The 17,374-nt window shown below is 61.5% G+C and overlaps 1 protein-coding gene across 16 annotated transcripts in view; it reads left to right on the forward strand.

Annotated features, from left to right (window-relative positions):
- Positions 1 to 10,988, forward strand: part of BCAS3 (BCAS3 microtubule associated cell migration factor) — a 611,473-nt gene extending 600,485 nt beyond the window's left edge. For 8 of the 16 annotated variants that reach the window (XM_081584991.1, XM_081585008.1, XM_081584992.1 and 5 more), the window contains 2 exons: positions 6,901 to 6,991; positions 10,179 to 10,988. In XM_081584991.1, coding sequence (XP_081441117.1) covers positions 6,901 to 6,991; positions 10,179 to 10,215 — 128 coding nt within the window. In that variant the 3' untranslated portion in view covers positions 10,216 to 10,988. The remainder of the gene's footprint in view (positions 1 to 6,900; positions 6,992 to 10,178) is intronic. The other 8 variants (XM_081584989.1, XM_081584990.1, XM_081585003.1 and 5 more) reach the window with 1 other exon arrangement.
- The last annotated feature ends 6,386 nt before the right edge of the window (positions 10,989 to 17,374 follow it).

The following is a 17,374-nucleotide window of genomic DNA, read 5'->3' on the forward strand; positions in this document are numbered from 1 at the left end:
AAAATAGACATAGAGGAAGTAGAATGGAACCCATTACCGTGAAAGTCATAAATCCCTAAGTAAAAAGAAGCCGTAAACTGAAGGTGCTCAGTTGGGAAGGGAAGCTGGAAAAGGCAAGCGCGCCCAGGGAATTGTGCTTGAATTCAGGCAGGGGCTGAACAGGAGGCCAGGAGAGGCACTGATGCCTCGGATGAGTGGGCCTCCTTGCGGTGGAAAGGGCTGCCCTTGTCCCACCAAGGGCGGGCACCTTGAACCCAGCTGCCCGTTAACCCGTTCAGGGCTCTGACAGGCCAGAGGTGACCAGCAAGCCCCCACAACGTGGCGGCCCCAAGTGTCCCTCAGGCAAGCTCCCCGGCTGCCCCTGGCCATCTGCATCCCTCCTCCGTGTGTGGGGGGCGGGGCAGCCGCCCCCCAACCACGGGCCTGACTGGGGAAGGCTGCGTTGCCCACAGCGGGGCTCCAGGGCAGGCCAGAGATGCAAGGTGTCATGAGGAGCTACAGAGAGGGGAATCCCTGGGCAAGGTGTCACAAGACCCCGCACATCCAGACACTGGTGTGTCCCCAGGGCGAGCCTGGGTCCCGCAGCTGTGTGCCCTGGGTGGCTCACCTCCCCGCCCCCGCGAAGTCCACAGGAGCTCTGGCCTCAGCTGTTCATCCTTTCAGGGAGGGCCCTGGCCCCTCCAGCCCCGAGAAAACAGAGCCGAGCACAGACCCTTCCTTGGCGGAGCAGGAGGGATCGGTGGCCAGGAGGAGCACTGGTCAGCCACCAGAGTGTGAGACAGTGATTTCTTAACCCTGGTGGAAGGGGGAAAGCCACATCTTACCAAACTCTTCCGCTGCGTCAGAGAGAATTTAATTACGTTTGGACGTTTGAATGGGAACCAGATGTAGCTCAAGCCCATCAGGCCAGCCACGTTCGGGGAACAGCATCTCCCCCACGGTCCACAGGCCGCCACTGCGTCATCTCACAGCCCCGGAGAGGGTCTCGAGAAGACCCCACTTCAGGAGGCAGGGCGGGTTGAGGCTGGCTGCCGGACACCTGGTTCGCTGGGACAGTTTCCAAGCCTTGTGTCCTCCCCAGAGCCATGCTGAGCGGCCTGTTCGTGGGGCTCCACGTGCAGGCGTGCGCAGAGGAGGCTGTTCCCAGAGCCCGGCCAGGCATCCCTTAGCTCCATGCCCCCCTCCACCCCGCCACGTCTGTCTCAGGTACCATCTGCCAAGGCTCTGCCTCCGGGCCGTGCTGCTGGCCTAGGGATGGAGGGGGCGGTTCGGGCCTTCCTAGGTGAGGACCGCTTCTCCAGGGCCTCAGCCAGCCGAAGCATCAGAGAGGGCACCCCCAGCTCTCTAGCCAGGACCCTACTGCAGTGAGAGTCTCTCCCACACCCTCGGGGCTTATCCTGCTTCTCGAAACACCTTCGCATCCTCCTCTCTTCCAAGCCTCACACGCCCCGTGAGGTCGTGAGGTTGCCAGGGCAGCCGCTGCCCTCCTGCCTGACAGGTAGTGAAGCGGAGGAGGGGTGCGGGGACTTGTCCAGGTCGTTCAACACGCCTGTGGCAGAGCAGGGTTTAGGGCGAGTTCTCGGCCACCTCTTCTTCAGTCACTGGGAGGGTCACCTCCAGGCTGCTCCTCCATCTGGCTGATCTCAAGCACGTTTCAGCCAGATTTATCACATCACTCAAAACCCGGGACCCGTGAGCCAGATCGGGTCCACCCTTGCTGGCCCCATGTATAATATGCTATGACAGGACGTACTCTGCCTGGGTCCGGATTTACAGTTAGACTGATGGTAGTGGCCCCTAGAGGGTCCCCGCACATGGGGTGCTGTTCGGCGGCCGGGATGGGGGGTCCTGCCCTCTTCCCCTTAAGCCAAGACTGGAGAAGGCCTGGGTCACATGGGGTTCCTGGGAGTGGGTCTCTCCCTGCCTGGAGTTGATCCCGCGTCATGGCTGTGGTACGAGGAGCCTTAGGGAAAGGCTCCAGCCCCCAGACCCCAGCCCACCTCCTGGGTAACCCCCTGTCTAAGGCTGGGCAGGGAGCTACTCTGCCTGGAACTCAGATGCTCTGCTCCCTGCCCCACCCCCAGCATACACGCATGCCCGCAGACACATGTACATGCATGCATACGCACGTACATGTGTACACACAGGTGCGTACATACATGTGCACACACATACACACCCAGCTTCAGGTGGAGGATGCCTTTTGCACACAGACCCTGCCTCATTCTTCAGGCCTCCATCCCCCCCTTTGATTATTTCTTCCCCAGCATTCCAGCATGCGCCTCTTGTGTCATCCCCATTGGGCCCACCAGGAGCTCCAGGATCTAGCCTGCCTCTCCACCCCTGCCTCATGTATTAATGCCAGACTGGCCGGCTCTCATGAGTAGGGTTTTTCCAGAGGCCTGAGAACCTGTCCTCGCTGAGGGAAGGAAGGGGCTGTGTCTTTTCCTCCAGACACAGAGAGGACTCTCCACCTGATGGTCTCCTTAGCCATCCTTTCCAGGTATTGATCATGAGTTTCACCTTTCAGGGGAGAGCCAGTGGATGCCCAGAAGGACTGAGGTCTCCCTTAGGCCCCAAGTCTCCCCCTAAACCCTGAGGTTATTACGCACCCATGTGTGGCCCCAGTGGCCGAGGGAAACAATTCAAGGTACCTGAGGCAAGAGCAGCAAGTATTTGCCCCTAACGTTTGGAGCTGGGGAAGGGGAAGGACAAGGGGCAAGGCAGGCCATGTGACCTTGGCCTCATCCTGCGATGTTCTGGGTCTCAGTACCTGCGGGACAGTCAGGAAAAAGAGCTGGGCAGGGAGATAAGAAAGCCGGTTTGCAGGAGCACTTGGGTTGAAAGAGGCTCCTGCCAGGAAGGAAGGTGTGTATCTGCGCACTGGCTACAGGACTCAGGCCGTTGGCACAAGCTCTCAGGGACCCCAGGCTGAGTGTGCAGTGAGATGACTGGAAGTAGGTGGCCTCAGTGCTCATACACAGGTGTGAAGCCCCGGAGAGTCCCAGGCCATTGTTAGCCATCTTTTCATCCACTCCTTCATTCCATTGACCAGATCAGGGTTCCCCTTATCTGAATGTGGGAGGGCCTTTTTATCCTCAGCCCCTCAACTATGGGAAACTACCCTCCTTCCTTCCATAAGCAAGCCTGGGAGGGGAACAGAAACCCCTTGCTGGAGGAGAAAGAGGACACCTTCTCAGCCCCACCCAGCCCCCAAGACCTGGTGTGGGTGGAGAAGCGGATCCCTGGTCTGCTGGCACCTCTGCAGCCTGGTGGGGGTGCCCGAGGGTGGGACCCTGAAGGGCCGAGGGGGCAGGAAGAGCAAGGGTGGGTGTGTCGGAGTGGGAAGAAAATCAGGGCCCCACTGCAGGCCGCCTCCTCTTTAACTGCTGCCCTTTTAACCTCTGAAAAAATGCCCTGGGGCTGAGGCTGGCTCTGCCCACAGTGTGGACAGAGCTGTCAGAGTTTCAGGAGGCGATCTCAGCTGACTCCCCCCTCTTTCTCCCTGAAGAGCCCTCCCACCTCCCTGAGTAACACTCTGGGAGAGAGGACAGTAGTTTCCAGGCCCAGGGCTGGTGTGAGACAAGCAGCCCAGAGCCACGTCCACCAGGACCTCCCCCTAGTTGGCATCCGGATCATCTCTGGGTTCTTCCCGCACCGGAAGCTGAGCCCTGCAGGAGGCAGTCAGCCACCCCACCCCCACCTCCTCTGCACCTCTGTCTCGGAGTCTCAGTCTACACAGCTGGTCCCAGGCCCACGTTGGCAGGCCCCCTGTTGATAATGTCCATTGCTTGGGGCAGAGCCCATTTGGAACCATTTGCTGAGCTCGAAGCCATCCTGTGGTTCCCCTGGTCTCCTCCCTGTTTATCCCTGGGGGCTGCAGGAAAGATGCTGAAGATCTGGGTCAGAGGATCCCTCTCCCCGCCCCCAGCCAAGACCCCTCACCATGGAAGGGAACCCAGATCACTTCTGTTTGCAGACCTCCTCTGAGTTAGGCACTAGGCAAGATGGGCAGTTTGGCTGCCTGCTGTGTGCTCTGCCCGCGCCCCCTCCATCACTCCCCAGAGGTACCACTGAGCCCAACCCAGGCAGGGGGCTTAACCACAGGTCCTGCTGACAGGGGAGAACTGGGAGGTGCACGCAGGAGGGAAAAATCAATGCACGTCAACAGGGTTGGAAATTTATTTTCCAGCTTGGAAGAGGGTACTTCCAAAGAGGCAAGGAGGGAAATGAAAAGCTGTAAACACATATCTGCCATCTTCCTCTTCAGGCCATTTCTTGATTAAAAAGAAAGACTCTTCCAGGGTTCCAGTAGGGAAGGGGTAGGGGTGAGGGTCTGGATGGCAGAGACACCTGCCAGGGGAGGGAAGCCAGAGGGCACCCCCCACCCAAGGTCTTGTGGATAATCACAATCACTAATACGATTGCAGCAATGAGAGTAACTCACATTTGCTGACTGGAAGCTTTAAGCACTTTGTGATGCACTCTGCATGCATTATTTAATTGTACAAGTGCACTATGAAACAGACCTTGCTAGCCTCCTGTGCGGGACACTGAGGCACAGAGGTTGAGGACCTTGCCCCAAGTCTCCCAGGTCGCAGGGCCCAGAGCCCGCTCTCTGAACCACTCACCTCATCTGCCTCCCCAACCTGGGCCTTGAGGCCGAGGGGCGGGGTGAGGGACCCCTCCCTTCTCTCTGCTGGAAGCCTGTGGCTGGTGCTGCCTGAGACTCTGCCCTGAGGCCTCATCCTGCTCCCCGCAGGCTGCCTTGGCAGTTAGCTTGGGAATGGGGTGTGTGGCTGCAGCCAGGGCCCAATAAAAGTGCTCTGCTAATCCCTTTAATGAGCAGCATCGCGAGGCCAAGCGTGCAGAGCTGGGCTGGCTGGAGCCTCTGAGCACACCAGAGGGGCCTCGCAGCGAACGCTGCTCCTTTCGTGGTAAGAGAAGTGCCAGGGGTCCCTGGGGGCTAAACCAGGGGGCCCAGGACCCCGAAACAGGCCTCCTTCTGAGTCCAGAGACCGGGGCTCCCCACAATGCCTCCACCCACCAGAAACCCAAGGGGCTTCCCTGGGGGGCTCTGATTTTCCAGCCATCCCCACTGCCATCTGGCCTGGAAGAGGCCCGGAGGAGGCCAAGCCCAAGGTAGTGCTTCACTCCTGACCCTCCCCCGGGGTCCCCTGCCCTCCTGGGTGCCCCAGCTCCCTGAAAATCACAGAGGCCCTGCGTCCTCAGTGTTTCACTGCCTCCCCGGGGATGGGGGAACAGCGCTTAGGAAAGTAACTGTTGCTTTAGAGAGACCTGCATCCAGGGTGTCCCCCAAAGTCCCTGCCTTGCCAGGCGTAGAGTGGCCTCAAGGGACTGAAGGGTCTGTACCCCAGGGAGAGGACAGGCCCCAGGGGGAAGGCCCTCCAGGGTGAAGCAGCTTCGGGGACCAACACTCCAGAGGGAGGGGCTTCCTCATGCCCTGCCCCCCGTGCCATCTCTGGGGCTGTGTGTCCCCTTCCCAGTTCATCCTCTGCCTCTCCCTGGGTGGAGCCAGGCCCTGGCCATCAGCACCCACCCAGAGCTCCCAGGAGCTGGTCTCCACTGCCCCTGCCTTTGCTGAGGGGCTGCAGTCTCCTGCTGACAGTCGAGGGGCCAGGGCAGACTGTCTCCCTCATCTGCAAGGCCCACCCCAAGAGGGGGGCAGCGTTTGCAGGCAGCCAGGCTCCTGCCTCCTTCTATTCCCCCTGGGTCTCCTTTGGCATACACACCCAGGGAACCAGGGTCACTTCTCCCTGACAAGGCCAGCCACCTCTTTGCCCCCCTGCCCAAGACCTTTGAAATTTGCTCTGTATAGGGTGGCGTGAGGGCTGAGCTTTCTCGGTCCTTTGCTTATTTCGTGAGAGCTGAGGCTCCTCCTTTGGAGTTGCTGCTCATTCCATCACCCCTTACCCGCTGTGGCTTACCCCGTCCCAGCCCGTGACCTAGAGAGGCAGCTTGGGTGGCAGGCCCAATCTTCCAAAAAGAACCAGCAACGAATGGGTAGACACAGCCAGTGGAGGGCATTGGGACCAGTCACAGTGATGCCTGGAGTTGTCACGTCTCCATCAGCCCAGTTCTTTCTCGAGGGGTTGTGTACCCAGAGCCGGCGGCTTCCTGCTCTTCTTTGGTTTAGCTGCCTGCAAAATGGGGAGACCAGCACCCACCTCCCAGGCGCACAGAGACGCTGGGGAACGTGAGGTCACAGTGAGATTTTCCGTCTGAGTGCAGTCCGTTATCTTAGAGGCCTAGAGAGCAGCCTCCGTAAGAGTGGGCTGTTTCCCACCAGCTAGAATCCACATACTTGTGTTGAGTGGGGAGGCCACTAGGCCCCCACATAAAGAGCCCCCAGCTCGCTCTCCCTTGCAACCCCGGCAGGTTTCTGGTGGGCTTTCCTTGCAAGTCCACTGCAGCTGCACGACTGATGTTCAGACCCAGGGGGTCTTAGAATTGCGGGGAGGAGGGTGGCAGCTTGAGCTGGACCACTGAGTCAGAACACACGGAGGCATCCCTGGAAACCACAGGCTTTCTCTGTCTCCTGGGCCCCGCCTGCACAGGCACTGCATGGGCCACCGGGCCCACCACTCCCCTCCTCACAGCTGCTCCTCCCGCTCCGGGGATGGACCCTCTCTCCCTCCGCTTGACAAGGGGCGTCTCGGCTCTGCCAGAACAGTTCGTCTCTGGGGCCCCCAAGACTGGTCCCCAGGCCCCCACAAGTGCATGTCACTGCAGAACTCGGCTGCCAGCTTACCCTCCTCCCGGCGTGAGCTCCCCACGCCTCCTGGTGCCCTCGCCTCCTGCTTGCCAACATCAGTGTACTTCTTCATCATTGTCCGGATCTTTTCCCAAAAGATTCCTCAATGCTTTTCTTTTCAAAAGGGAAAAAAAAAGGAAAAAAAAAACAATGCCAACCGCCCAGCGCCCGCGAACAACCCAACAGTAACAAAGCGTGTGTTCGGGATGGAGGAAGGTAAGGCCACACACTTCCGTTTGCCGCTTGCTCCAAAGGGCTGGGCGGCTGGGTGACCTGCGGGGGGCCGTGTGTGCACCCCTCCTCCATGGCCACGTCTGCTTCCGCACACTCACACGGTCCTGTCTCGGAGCAGAAGAGAAAGGAGTTTGACAGGGGCATGTAGGCAACAGCCCAGGAGCAACCGGGCCCCGGTTTCTTAAACTGGTAGCCAAGGTGCAGAAGCAGTGATCCATCGCCTTCCCTCCGTACTCACTCATTCATCCATTTACTCATTCATTCATTCATTCAAGAAATGCTTTTTGAACACCCAACTATTTTGTAGGCCCTGTGGCTGGCACTAGGGAATAAAACACAGAACCGGCCTCCAAGGGACTCCCCCCACATGGACGGTGACAAGCGTGTGAGCAGACGATGCCCAGCATGCTAGGGGGCCCCAGGCAGGAGTCAGTACGGAGCATGGTGGGGCCTGGCCATCCTACCAGGGTAACAGCACAGGCCCGCGGGCATGCTAAGCTTCGAAGATAAATAGGTGTCCTGGGGGCCACAGGAACGTGGGAAGGGCTTTTCCCCAGATGAGCACACACCCAGAGGCCTGAAGCAGCCTCTGGAGGCCCCCAGACTGCCCAAGCTCATTATCTGGATTCCTCAAATCCACTTGAGTGAGGTGGGGTCTTGGAGAGGAGCAGGTCACGGAAGGCAGTTTGATAGAGGTGAGTTGAGAGACCTCATCCTGAGGACCCTTAGGAGACGGTGAAGGTTTTAAGCAGAGGAAAAGCAAGATGAGGTTTGTGCTGCAGGCGGAATGCTCTGGCTTTGGGATGTAGTGGCTTGGAGAGGGGGGCTCTGGGGGTCCAGAGACCAGTAGGGAGCTTTGGGAGTTATCCGGGTGGGCAGCAGCCACGGGCAAGGACAGGAAGGAAGAGGCAAAAGAGACGCCTGGGACATGAGTCCAGCGGAGCCTGGTCACCCGGGAGGCAGGGGCCACCTCCATCTCACCCGAGGCCTCACTGGTGAAAACACGAGCAAGACAGCGCAGGCTCTCCCTGGCCCCCGGGAGCCCCAAAGTTATCTTGAAATCCCTGTGGCACCTGTCCCCGCACTCTCACAGGATGGTGTGCGGGGCGGCCGTGCTGACTCGCTGGCCGGGGTCCTTGCGCTGCCAGGGGGTGGCTGCAGGCCTGTGTCGGGGCACTGGGGGGTCCCTCGCTTGGTCCCAGGCTCCCCGCGGCTTCCGGGGCGGTGTGGACGCGCCCGCACTTTGCATCAGGAACGCTGGGCCTGCCCCGGGCTGCTGCCTCTTCCGCCCCTTCGTCCTGGGCTCTCTTGGGGGCCTGGAGTCCGGAGGCCCGGCAGCCTCTGCTCCCCTGCTGGGGCCTCGCCGCCGATCTCCCTCCCGGCCCTGCTGTCAGCGCCCCCTAGTGCCGGGACGGCCCGCACCGGGGCCAGGGCCTCCCGGCTTCGCTCGGGGGAATCCAAGGGGATGGGGAGAGCTTTCCTGGAGTGCGAAGCTTCTGTGTAGAAACCTGGCGTCTGCTCCCTGCTTTCCTGTCCTGTCCCTCTTGGCACAACGGCCTGTACCCCCAAATGAGGGGGAGACTAGACGCTGAGTGGGGGAGGGGAGAGCCCACGCGGGGGTCTGGGTTTTCCGGCAGCATCTAGATGACTCTCGACTTAATCTCAGGGTCGGGCCCAACAGGGCAGCCAGTGCCTCTTGGCAGTCAGGGCCCATCGCCAGGCCTGTAGCCCGTGTCCACAGCCCCCCACCTGCTGAGAGGTCCTGGTTCCCAGGCACACCCTCCCAGCCTGGGCCCCGGACACAGCTGGTGGCTCACACCTCACACGTGGAACTGGGGACGTCTCTGAAAGAGGCCAGCGTAGACGCCCCCAACGCATCCTGTGGCTGCTGCTGCTGCTGGGCCACCAGCATGCTTCAGGGGTGACCCACGGGGAGTGGGGGGTCAGTGATCACTTCCTGGCTGGCCGGTAATGGCCAGCCCAGGAGTGAAGGCCGTGACCCATCCCCTAACCAAAGCCAGCTGTGCTGTGCATGGAGGGTGGCAGGGGGCCTAGGCGCGGGCGCAGGTTGCAGGTACAGGAAACCAGACACATGTCATGTTTGAGCGCACCTTGCCTGTCTCAAATGACCACGTTGAGAGCCTGGGCTTCCGGGGTGGACAGGCAAGACCCCCCCACTCCATCCCAGGCAGATGTACCTTGGGGAAAGAGAAACTGCAGGTACCTCATCTTGGCTTGAGGCCCAGAGTTTGCCAAGGGATATGTGTGCCCACATCTCAGAGCCCACTGTGAGGGAGAGGGGATAGGAACCGACCACTCTCTAAAAGCCAAGAAGTAATTCTTTCTTCCTTGCACTCGGCATGCCAGGAAGTCTATTCGCAGCCCACCCACCCACCCCAGTACCTGTCTTGGTCAAGAGATGGCAGGACAGTTGAGGAAGGTGCCCATAGTGGAATGAGATGGAGCCAGGTGCCACCTCCAAGATGGTAGCCTGGCTTGCAGACTCGGGGGGCTGGGAGCCTCCTGACCTGACTCCGGGGTGGACCCTGAGCACGTCCCTTCCGGGGGGGTCTCCAGGACACTTGGGAGCCCAGAGGAATGGCACTCCAGGCAAGTAGGCCCCTCTCAAAGCAGGCACTCCCCTCTGCAGGGGGAGGGAACAGGATGGGCCTGGCAGGCAAGCAGATGGTGTGGGTGAGGACGTGTGAGCAAGTGAGTGGCTGAGCCTGGGTCCCTGGTAGGGGAGGCGAGGGGCAGATAGACCAGACAGGGACACCTCGGTCCTTCCAGCCTCCTGGCTTCTCCCCTCCTGCCAGACCAGGAGCTCCATGACAGGAGCCTCTCACGAAGTTGGGAAGCAAGCTGGCTGAGCACAAGTTTGTGTCAGGCCTGGGCACACGCCCCGCGAATGGCAGTGTGGTCCAGACGCATCATCAGGGTGGCCATGCTCCTGGCTAAAGGGGTTCACATGGTGAGGAAGTGACGGGAGCCAGCCAGCCAAGGGGGCTTCTCCGTGGGACCCAGGCTGCCACCCCCCCGCCCCCCGCAGAAGGATGTCAGTGGACCCAGCTTGATGTCTCGCGGCAGGCAGCCAGCCCAGAGTGCACGCCCACCCCCTCTCCTCGAGAACGCCCCCTGACCGGCCCTGGCCCTCTTTCCTGTCTTGCAGAACTCCAGCGAGAGGGAAGCATCGAGACCCTGAGTAACAGCTCGGGCTCCACCAGCGGCAGCATCCCAAGGAACTTCGACGGCTACCGATCTCCGCTGCCCACCAACGAGAGTCAGCCCCTCAGCCTCTTCCCCACCAGCTTCCCATAGGTCCCAGCAGCCTGCTGCGGGCTGGCCGGCCCACTCTCCTGCCGGAAGGAGGGGGAGACGCCCCTCATCTGCTCCTACCCTTCAGACTCCGCTCCTCTTTGAATCCACCACCTTCCCCAAGCTTCCTGACGACAGCCACCCAGCATCCCTGGATGGAGAAGAGACCCTTCTCCAAAGCACCTCGGCACGCTCTGACCTCTGCCCCTGTTGGCGGGGCCGGCCGGCAAAGCCTGCCAGCGTAGCCGAGACTCTGCAGAAGCTCTGTCCCCGCCTCCGTTTGCACACGATGTCCTGCGTCGACCCGCTTTTGTATTTTCTAACCCATCCCTGGGGGGGGTGGGGGCAGGGTGGGAGGGGTGGAGAGCACGGCGGGCATCTTGGCCCCGAGCGGACAGCCCCAACCCAGTCCTAGCTTTGGCACACACTGCCCAGCCTCCCTGTGGCGCTGAACTGAGGCCTGGAGTATTAGGGAAGGAGGAAGGAAGGAGAAGCCCCCCTTCCTCTTTTCTTTACCCTTCGGCTCATGGAAAGGGTTTGTCTTTCTTGTCTGTAAGCCCTTGTACCCTGATCCTGTACTGTTCAGTGAAGGAAACCGTGGTTTCTGAGGTCCTGTCAAAAAGTGCACGTCTTGTTCAATAAATCACGCTGCAATTGGTGTCCATCCCTGAGTGGCTGGGGTCAGGGTCCTCTCCGAGCACCGAGCAGAGTCCTGGGAGCCTGACCGCGTGGCCCTGCTCCCAACACCCCAACCTGGACGAGTGCAGGTGTCGGGGAGTTGGGGAGTGGGGAGGAAGGAGGAGGAGGTTTACTCTGGAACTTGGGTGGCGTCTGACTTAAACCCATCCTCTGACCTTCTTGCCTGTCACCGGAGCCATTGGGTTTTGGAGAGCACCCTGGGGCTCCCTGGCTGTGGCAGTCAGGTCCTTGGAATGTGCTGCTGGGTTGACGTGGGAAGGAGAGTGTGATGAAGACTCTGGCCTTCTCTTTGGGACAGAATCCCTGTCATTACCTCTTCTTTTTTTAAAGAATATATCTTTTCTTAATTTTTAAATTTTTCTTTGGCTGCGCCCCAAGGCTTTTGAGCTCTGAGTTCCCCAACCAGGGATCAAACCCACACCGCTGGCATTGGAAGCTGGGAGTCTTAACCACTGGACCATCAGGGAAGTCCCGTACCTCTCTTTGCAAACTCAGAAGGTGAAGGATGGTCGGAACCTTGGATGACAAGTTCTGGATGCGGTGCCCCCCCCACTCCCAGTTCTGGACCTAAAGAGAAGGGCCGAAAGGAGACAGGAGTTGGGGGACGTGGTGGGGGGGAATGAAGAGGGGGTGCTGAGCGGGAAGGAGATGGGTGCGATTCCCTGTCCTGCCTCCACAGAGACCCTGGAGAGGCCTGGGGGGACTGAAGGAAACCACTGAGCTAGGCGTGGTTTGGGGTGAAGTTTAATGCAACAGCCACAGAAGAGGCGAGTTCACAAACAGGCAGGCCTTGCCATCCAGCCGTCCAGCCAGAACAGGGCAGCCCTGGGGCCCCGGCCCTCCTCACATGCACCCCATCCAATCCTGGCGCCTGAGGACAGATTTAATCTTCGGTGCCCAGCCAGCTAGGCGTGTTGGGGGAAGAGAGGACCCGAATCACACTCCGCTCCAAAGGCTGAGTGGCCGGCCCTGTGGAGGGTGGCTGAAGCCAGTCCCTCCTGCCCAGGAACCCGTGGGGTGAGGATCACATGCTGGGCACGGAAGGAGGCCCGGGCCAGCGGGGGCTGACAGCAGGCAGACCAGCAGCTTTCCCCTCTCTGGCTCAGTTGGACACACCCCTCGCCCGAGCTGTGTTTCAGTCAAAAGGTGGCCGGGTGGGAGAGGGGTGCCCCCAGAGTGCCTGAGCCTACTGGCTGGCTCCTTGGGGATGCGTCCAGAGCTCCAGGCAGGGTCCAGCTCTCTGCACCCACCCTCAGGCACACGGACACCCGGGCAAAGATGGAGAGCCAAGAGTGCTCCCCAACCACTCGGGATTGACTGGCAGCTTAGAGTCAGGAGTCCTCCCTGGCTCAGCCCGTTCCCTCCAGGGGGTGCAAAAAACAGCTGTGGCCTCCTTCGGTCAGGGAAAGTGGTGGGTGTAGGGCTGGACTTGCCGGCTGAGCTTGCAGGACAATCTGGTTATTCATCTGCTCGCAGCCAGGGCAACTCTTGGAGTATGTGGGGGAAGGGGGAGGATAAGAGAGGCCAGATAAGCTGGCCCCATGGCGGCTGCCACTGGAGCTGGGGTTATCAGAGAGGCCTTGGGTCTGGCCTCCGGCTAATTGGAGAGGTTATAGACCCTGCCACAGCCTGTAATCAGCTAGAAGTGAGACTGGGCCCCAGGGTGGGGGACCTTACTGCCCACTGGCCCCGGAGCAGCCAGCCTCCTGTCCTCTAGAGATAACTCCCAGGGCAATCTCTGCCTCACCTCCAGCAGCTCCCCCCACCCCATCCCCCCACCCCCCGCAGGATGGCATCACCTAGGAGAACATGCATCTAATTATGGCCTGACCAGGTGACCTTGAGGAAGCCATGTGACCTCCCTGGTTCTTACAGCGCTACCCTCTCGACAGGCAAATTACTATGGACTTTCTCCCAATTTAATGGAGGGAAAAAAATACCTTCATGGTTTGCGCAGAGGCTGATGGGAACTGGGGTGGCAGCTCAAGAAGGCAGGGCACTGTCTGGGATTGACTAGAGACATGACCCAGTGGTCCCACGGTAAATTCAGGGGCACCAACCTGTGTCAAACACTAGTGTCAACTCCTCTGCAAGCAAGCTGAGGGCAGAGCAGGCAGCTGCCAGCCCGAGACTGGAAATGGTTGCTCGCTGCTGATTTTTCTGATTTTCACAGATCAGAGAATCTCTAAACTGGAAGGCACCCCAGAGAGCACTGTTCGGTCCTCATTTCGGCAGATGAGAAGACTGAGCCCTTGTCCCAGGTTAAGAAGTCACACAGCTAATCTGCTGACCCCTATCTGCTCCCTGCTGCCTCACATGCCCTGGCCGGTTCCCTTAGGGGGCTCTGTTCTGCATCAACCTCCCTGTCCTGGGCCCCCACACAATCCAAGACTCTGACCCCGTCTCCCCCATTCCCTACCCCTAAGAGCATCCAGCCCTGGCCCCTGGCTGGCTTTGAAGCTGCACCTATGTCACTGTGTCACTAAGAAGGCAGCCCCCTCCTGCAGACCTAGAGCAGGAGTAAAAGGGAAACTCTAGGAGTAAAAGGGAAGAGCATCCTGGACCATCTTGGATTCAAAGAACCCAGAGCCCAGCCTGAGGGCTGGGGCCCAGGAGTCTCAGTATTGCCTGGTTGCCTGAGCAGGTGTAGCTAGTGGGCCAGCAACGACATCACTAACTTGCTAAGGAGAGGCCTTGCTCTCTTTTAAGGTCCATGGGTCCCATCTCAGCTCTGCCACCGGTAGCTGTGTGGCCTCGGGTAAATGACTGCCCCTCTGGGCTCATCTGTAAAACGCGGGGCGGGGCGGGGGGGGACAGGAGCATACCCAGCAGAGACAAGCAACAAGATCCAAGAGGAAGCTGCAGGTCAAAAAAGCAAAAGGTTGGTTGGAGGCCTAGAGGCTAATGGGACAGGCCAGGTAGCTCTTTGGAAGGGAGAGGGAAGGGCGGGTGAGGCGACGCTGCCCTCGAAGCTGCTCCAGGGAATCCACCAAAGCGTCTCTGCTGAAAGCAAATGAAAAACCTGGTGAGCGCGCGCAGGCCAGCCCCGCCCCTCTCGCGCAGGTGGGCTGGTCCGGGGTGGGGGTGGGGGTCCTTCGTGCGCTTTGCCCCCTCACTCAAACCACAGGGCAGCGTGGCCTGTTCTCTCTGACGCGATCCCGGGCACCCACACCTGAGAACTCACACCTGTGCAGGTCCACAGACGAGCACCTCACTTTTATCGACCCCTGCGTCCCAAGCGGACCGCTGCGACCCCGGGACCTCGACCCCAGCGCATAGCATAGTCTATGGAGTCCCCCAAACCCTGGGGAAGTCGCCCAAAGTCCGGCAGGGAGGCGTCCTGGGTCTTGCGGCCCTGCGACCTTGCTTGCCCTCGAAAGTGTGGAGCGACCACCCTCGAGGGCCGGGGCTGTCCCACGCCAGAGCTGCCAGCCCGGGCCTCCCGCCAGCCTGGAAGCCTGGGGACAGGACCCCAGAGGCCGTGCTGCTCCCTGGCACCCCCCAGAACCGGACCGGAAGAAGGGGCCCCGCCGCCAGGCTCCGCGCAAGACCGGCGGAGAAGAGGTCGCGCCTCCCGCGCCCCCCGCCCCGTCCCAGTCCCAGCCACTTGGCCCGACCCTGCGCGGGGTAATTGGGTCGGGAGGGAGGAGACGGGCGGGCGGCGACTCCAGAGAGACTGCGCGCTTGTCAGCCGCAATTTGTCTAAGTGGACGGGACAGGCCGGGCCGCTGCGGGCCGGGGTCATCGAGGCCGCGGCCCCCACCCCGGGCAGACCCGGGACTGCGGGGGAGCCGGGCCCGGCCACTGAACGGGGCTGGCTGGCGCCAAGGCTCCGGAAGGCGCGGGTCCGGTCGGGGAGACGGGGATGGGAGGCAACTCTGTCCTCCTCTTCCCTCCTTCCTGCGCACACAACAAGCCAAGGCAAGGATGCACGCGCCCCGTGGCACCTCCCCACGCGCGTCACCCGCGCTCAGCCCGGGCACATTCCTACACCACCGCGCACTTAGTACCCGCCTCAGGCCAGCGCCCCGCTACCCGGGGGGGACGCGTGTCCCCTCTGCCACAGGCCCGTGCCCCCCAGGCCATCACTCCAGGCGGATTCCCGCCCAGGGACACAGCCTGAGACAGCGGCGGGACGAACCCCGGGAAGACCCCCGCCGCGGCCCCTGACCCTGCGGAAGGTTAGGGGCCAGGGACGGACGGCAGCCCGCCCAGGCTCAGGGCCGCGGCCACACCCGGCCCAGGCCGCCCCCGCCCGGTTTCCGGGTTGCGGGAGGCTCAGAGCGTTCTGAGCGCGTGCAACGCGCCGGAGGCCGGAGGCCGGAGGCCAGAGGCCCGCGCCCGCCCGACGCCCGGGCCCTGGACGGCCGGGGAGGGGGGTGGCGCGGCTGAGCGCGCGTCCCCCGCCCGTCTGCGGGGCTCGACCGATGCGAAGTGACAGGGGCCGGAGCTTTGTTGTGGAGCCTCGGCCGCCTGGCGCCAGCCGCTCCCGCCCGCGCCCTCCCCCTCCAGCCCCGGGCGGCTCGCGAGGCGCCCCCCGGGGCCTCTTAAAGAGACACGCACTCTCAGCCCTGGGGACCCCCCGGAGGCGCCTGTTCCCGGGAAGGGGAAGGGGAGGGGAGACCCAGCGGGGGAGGGGCCGAGCGAGAGCTGAGTGCCGCACGGCGCAGCTCCGGGGCTGCCTGGGCCGCCCCTTCGCGGGTTTTCGTTGAGCCAAGGATATTCTTCGCTGGAGAGTTTGGCGGGAGGTGTTGGGCGCGGTGGGGGAAATGGGGACGGAAATTCAGACTATTAAGAGCGGCTGTAGCGGGACCTCGGGTGGGTTGCGGGATGGCGGGGCAGGACAGCTGATGGGGTCCGGGCCGAGAAAGAGCCCGCGGCCGCCAGAGGGCAAGTCCGTGGCCCAGTGGCTGCGGCCAGGTGGGATCGCGGTCCCAAAAGGCAGCCGCTGCACCGTCGCCGCGCCGTTTCTTGGGCAAACAACCTGGGCCAGCGTGTTTCAGATTCTCTGGGCCTTGGACCCCTTTACCAGGTACAGACCTTCCCCAGGAAAATGTTCAAATTGCACACACTTAGGCGTTCTCCACGCCATTCTTAAGTTTGCAAGTACGCGTACACACACGACTTTGCAAATGCATGCGCGGATTCCCAGGCCAGTGCCCGGATTCCTGGCTACGGAACGCTGGCTGTTATCTGGTCACCCCACCAGCTGCGCAATCCTGTCCACACACATCCCTCCCCAGGGGCAACATCTCGCCTAAGATGGAGCTGGCAGGACTTCGCCGGTGCAAAGCGGCAATGGATCTGGCCACGGCTGCGTAGACTGCGCGGCGCGGAGTCAAAGATTCGTTCTGGACAGAGAAGAGGCACTAAAAGAGGAGCGACCCAGTGGAGAGTGAGGTCGGGAAGGAAAACCCTCTGGGGGCGGCGCCCTGTGGCGCGCTGTATAGGGATGTAGCGAGATCTCTGGGGTCGGCTCAGGAAAGTAGAAAAAAGGTCGAGGAGGCCAAACCACTCCGGCCGGTCCCCAAACTGCACTGCCCGAGGTGATCAGACATTACACGCCAGGTCTGCGTGTGCAGCATAAAGATTCCCTGCGACTGGTGTGCGCAGCGCATGGACACCGTGGGTGTGGGCTGTACGCTCCCACCACGCCGGGGCAGAGTCCGCGCCAGCCGAACTAACTCGCATTTGAATCGGTTGTGCGGGCAGGAGTGTCACCCGTGTCCGGTGCGTGGTCCGTCTTGCCTTCCGACCGCCAGGAATCAGGCAGTGTCAGGGCTCGAGACTGATCAGAGGCAGGTGTGTGGCCGCCCGCCTTAAGTTCGACTCCCGCTGAGCACAGAGGGAACTACCACCGTGGGCGCGAGACACACACACACACACACACCGAGGGCGGGAGGCAACCCTGGTCCTGCGGGAGAACGAAGTCTGGCTGCGGGACGGGGGGAGGGAGGTTCAACCGCAGGTGCGCACAGACATTCACACCCCCATACTCGCTACTCGGCACCACGGAACCTGGGAGGCGTGAGGTTTCGAGAGCTGGGAACCAATTCCAGGAAAGTGGCGTAGAGAGGATGCCGGTTTTGGGGATGGGGCATGCTTGTGTCTCTGATACCGGATGCGACGAAAATTCGTTGGGTCAAGAACCCGGGGGCGGGATCCGCTCGCGTCTTGCCGCCCGGTGCCCGGCGGAACGTGCGCTCACACCTTCCCGGTCCGGAGGACGGGCTCTCCTGGGAGAGCTCCGATTTGCTCGGGGACGCAAACGGATACTGGGCTGAGTCCAGGGCTTTCCCGGAACTCCCGGTTCCTCCAGAGGCTTCCTGTGAGGGGGTCAGCGCGGGCTAG

This window comes from Giraffa tippelskirchi, chromosome 3 (genome assembly GCF_054371585.1).
Source record: "Giraffa tippelskirchi isolate mGirTip1 chromosome 3, T2T-mGirTip1v1.2.pri, whole genome shotgun sequence".
In the NCBI taxonomy this organism is placed as follows: domain Eukaryota; kingdom Metazoa; phylum Chordata; class Mammalia; order Artiodactyla; family Giraffidae; genus Giraffa; species Giraffa tippelskirchi.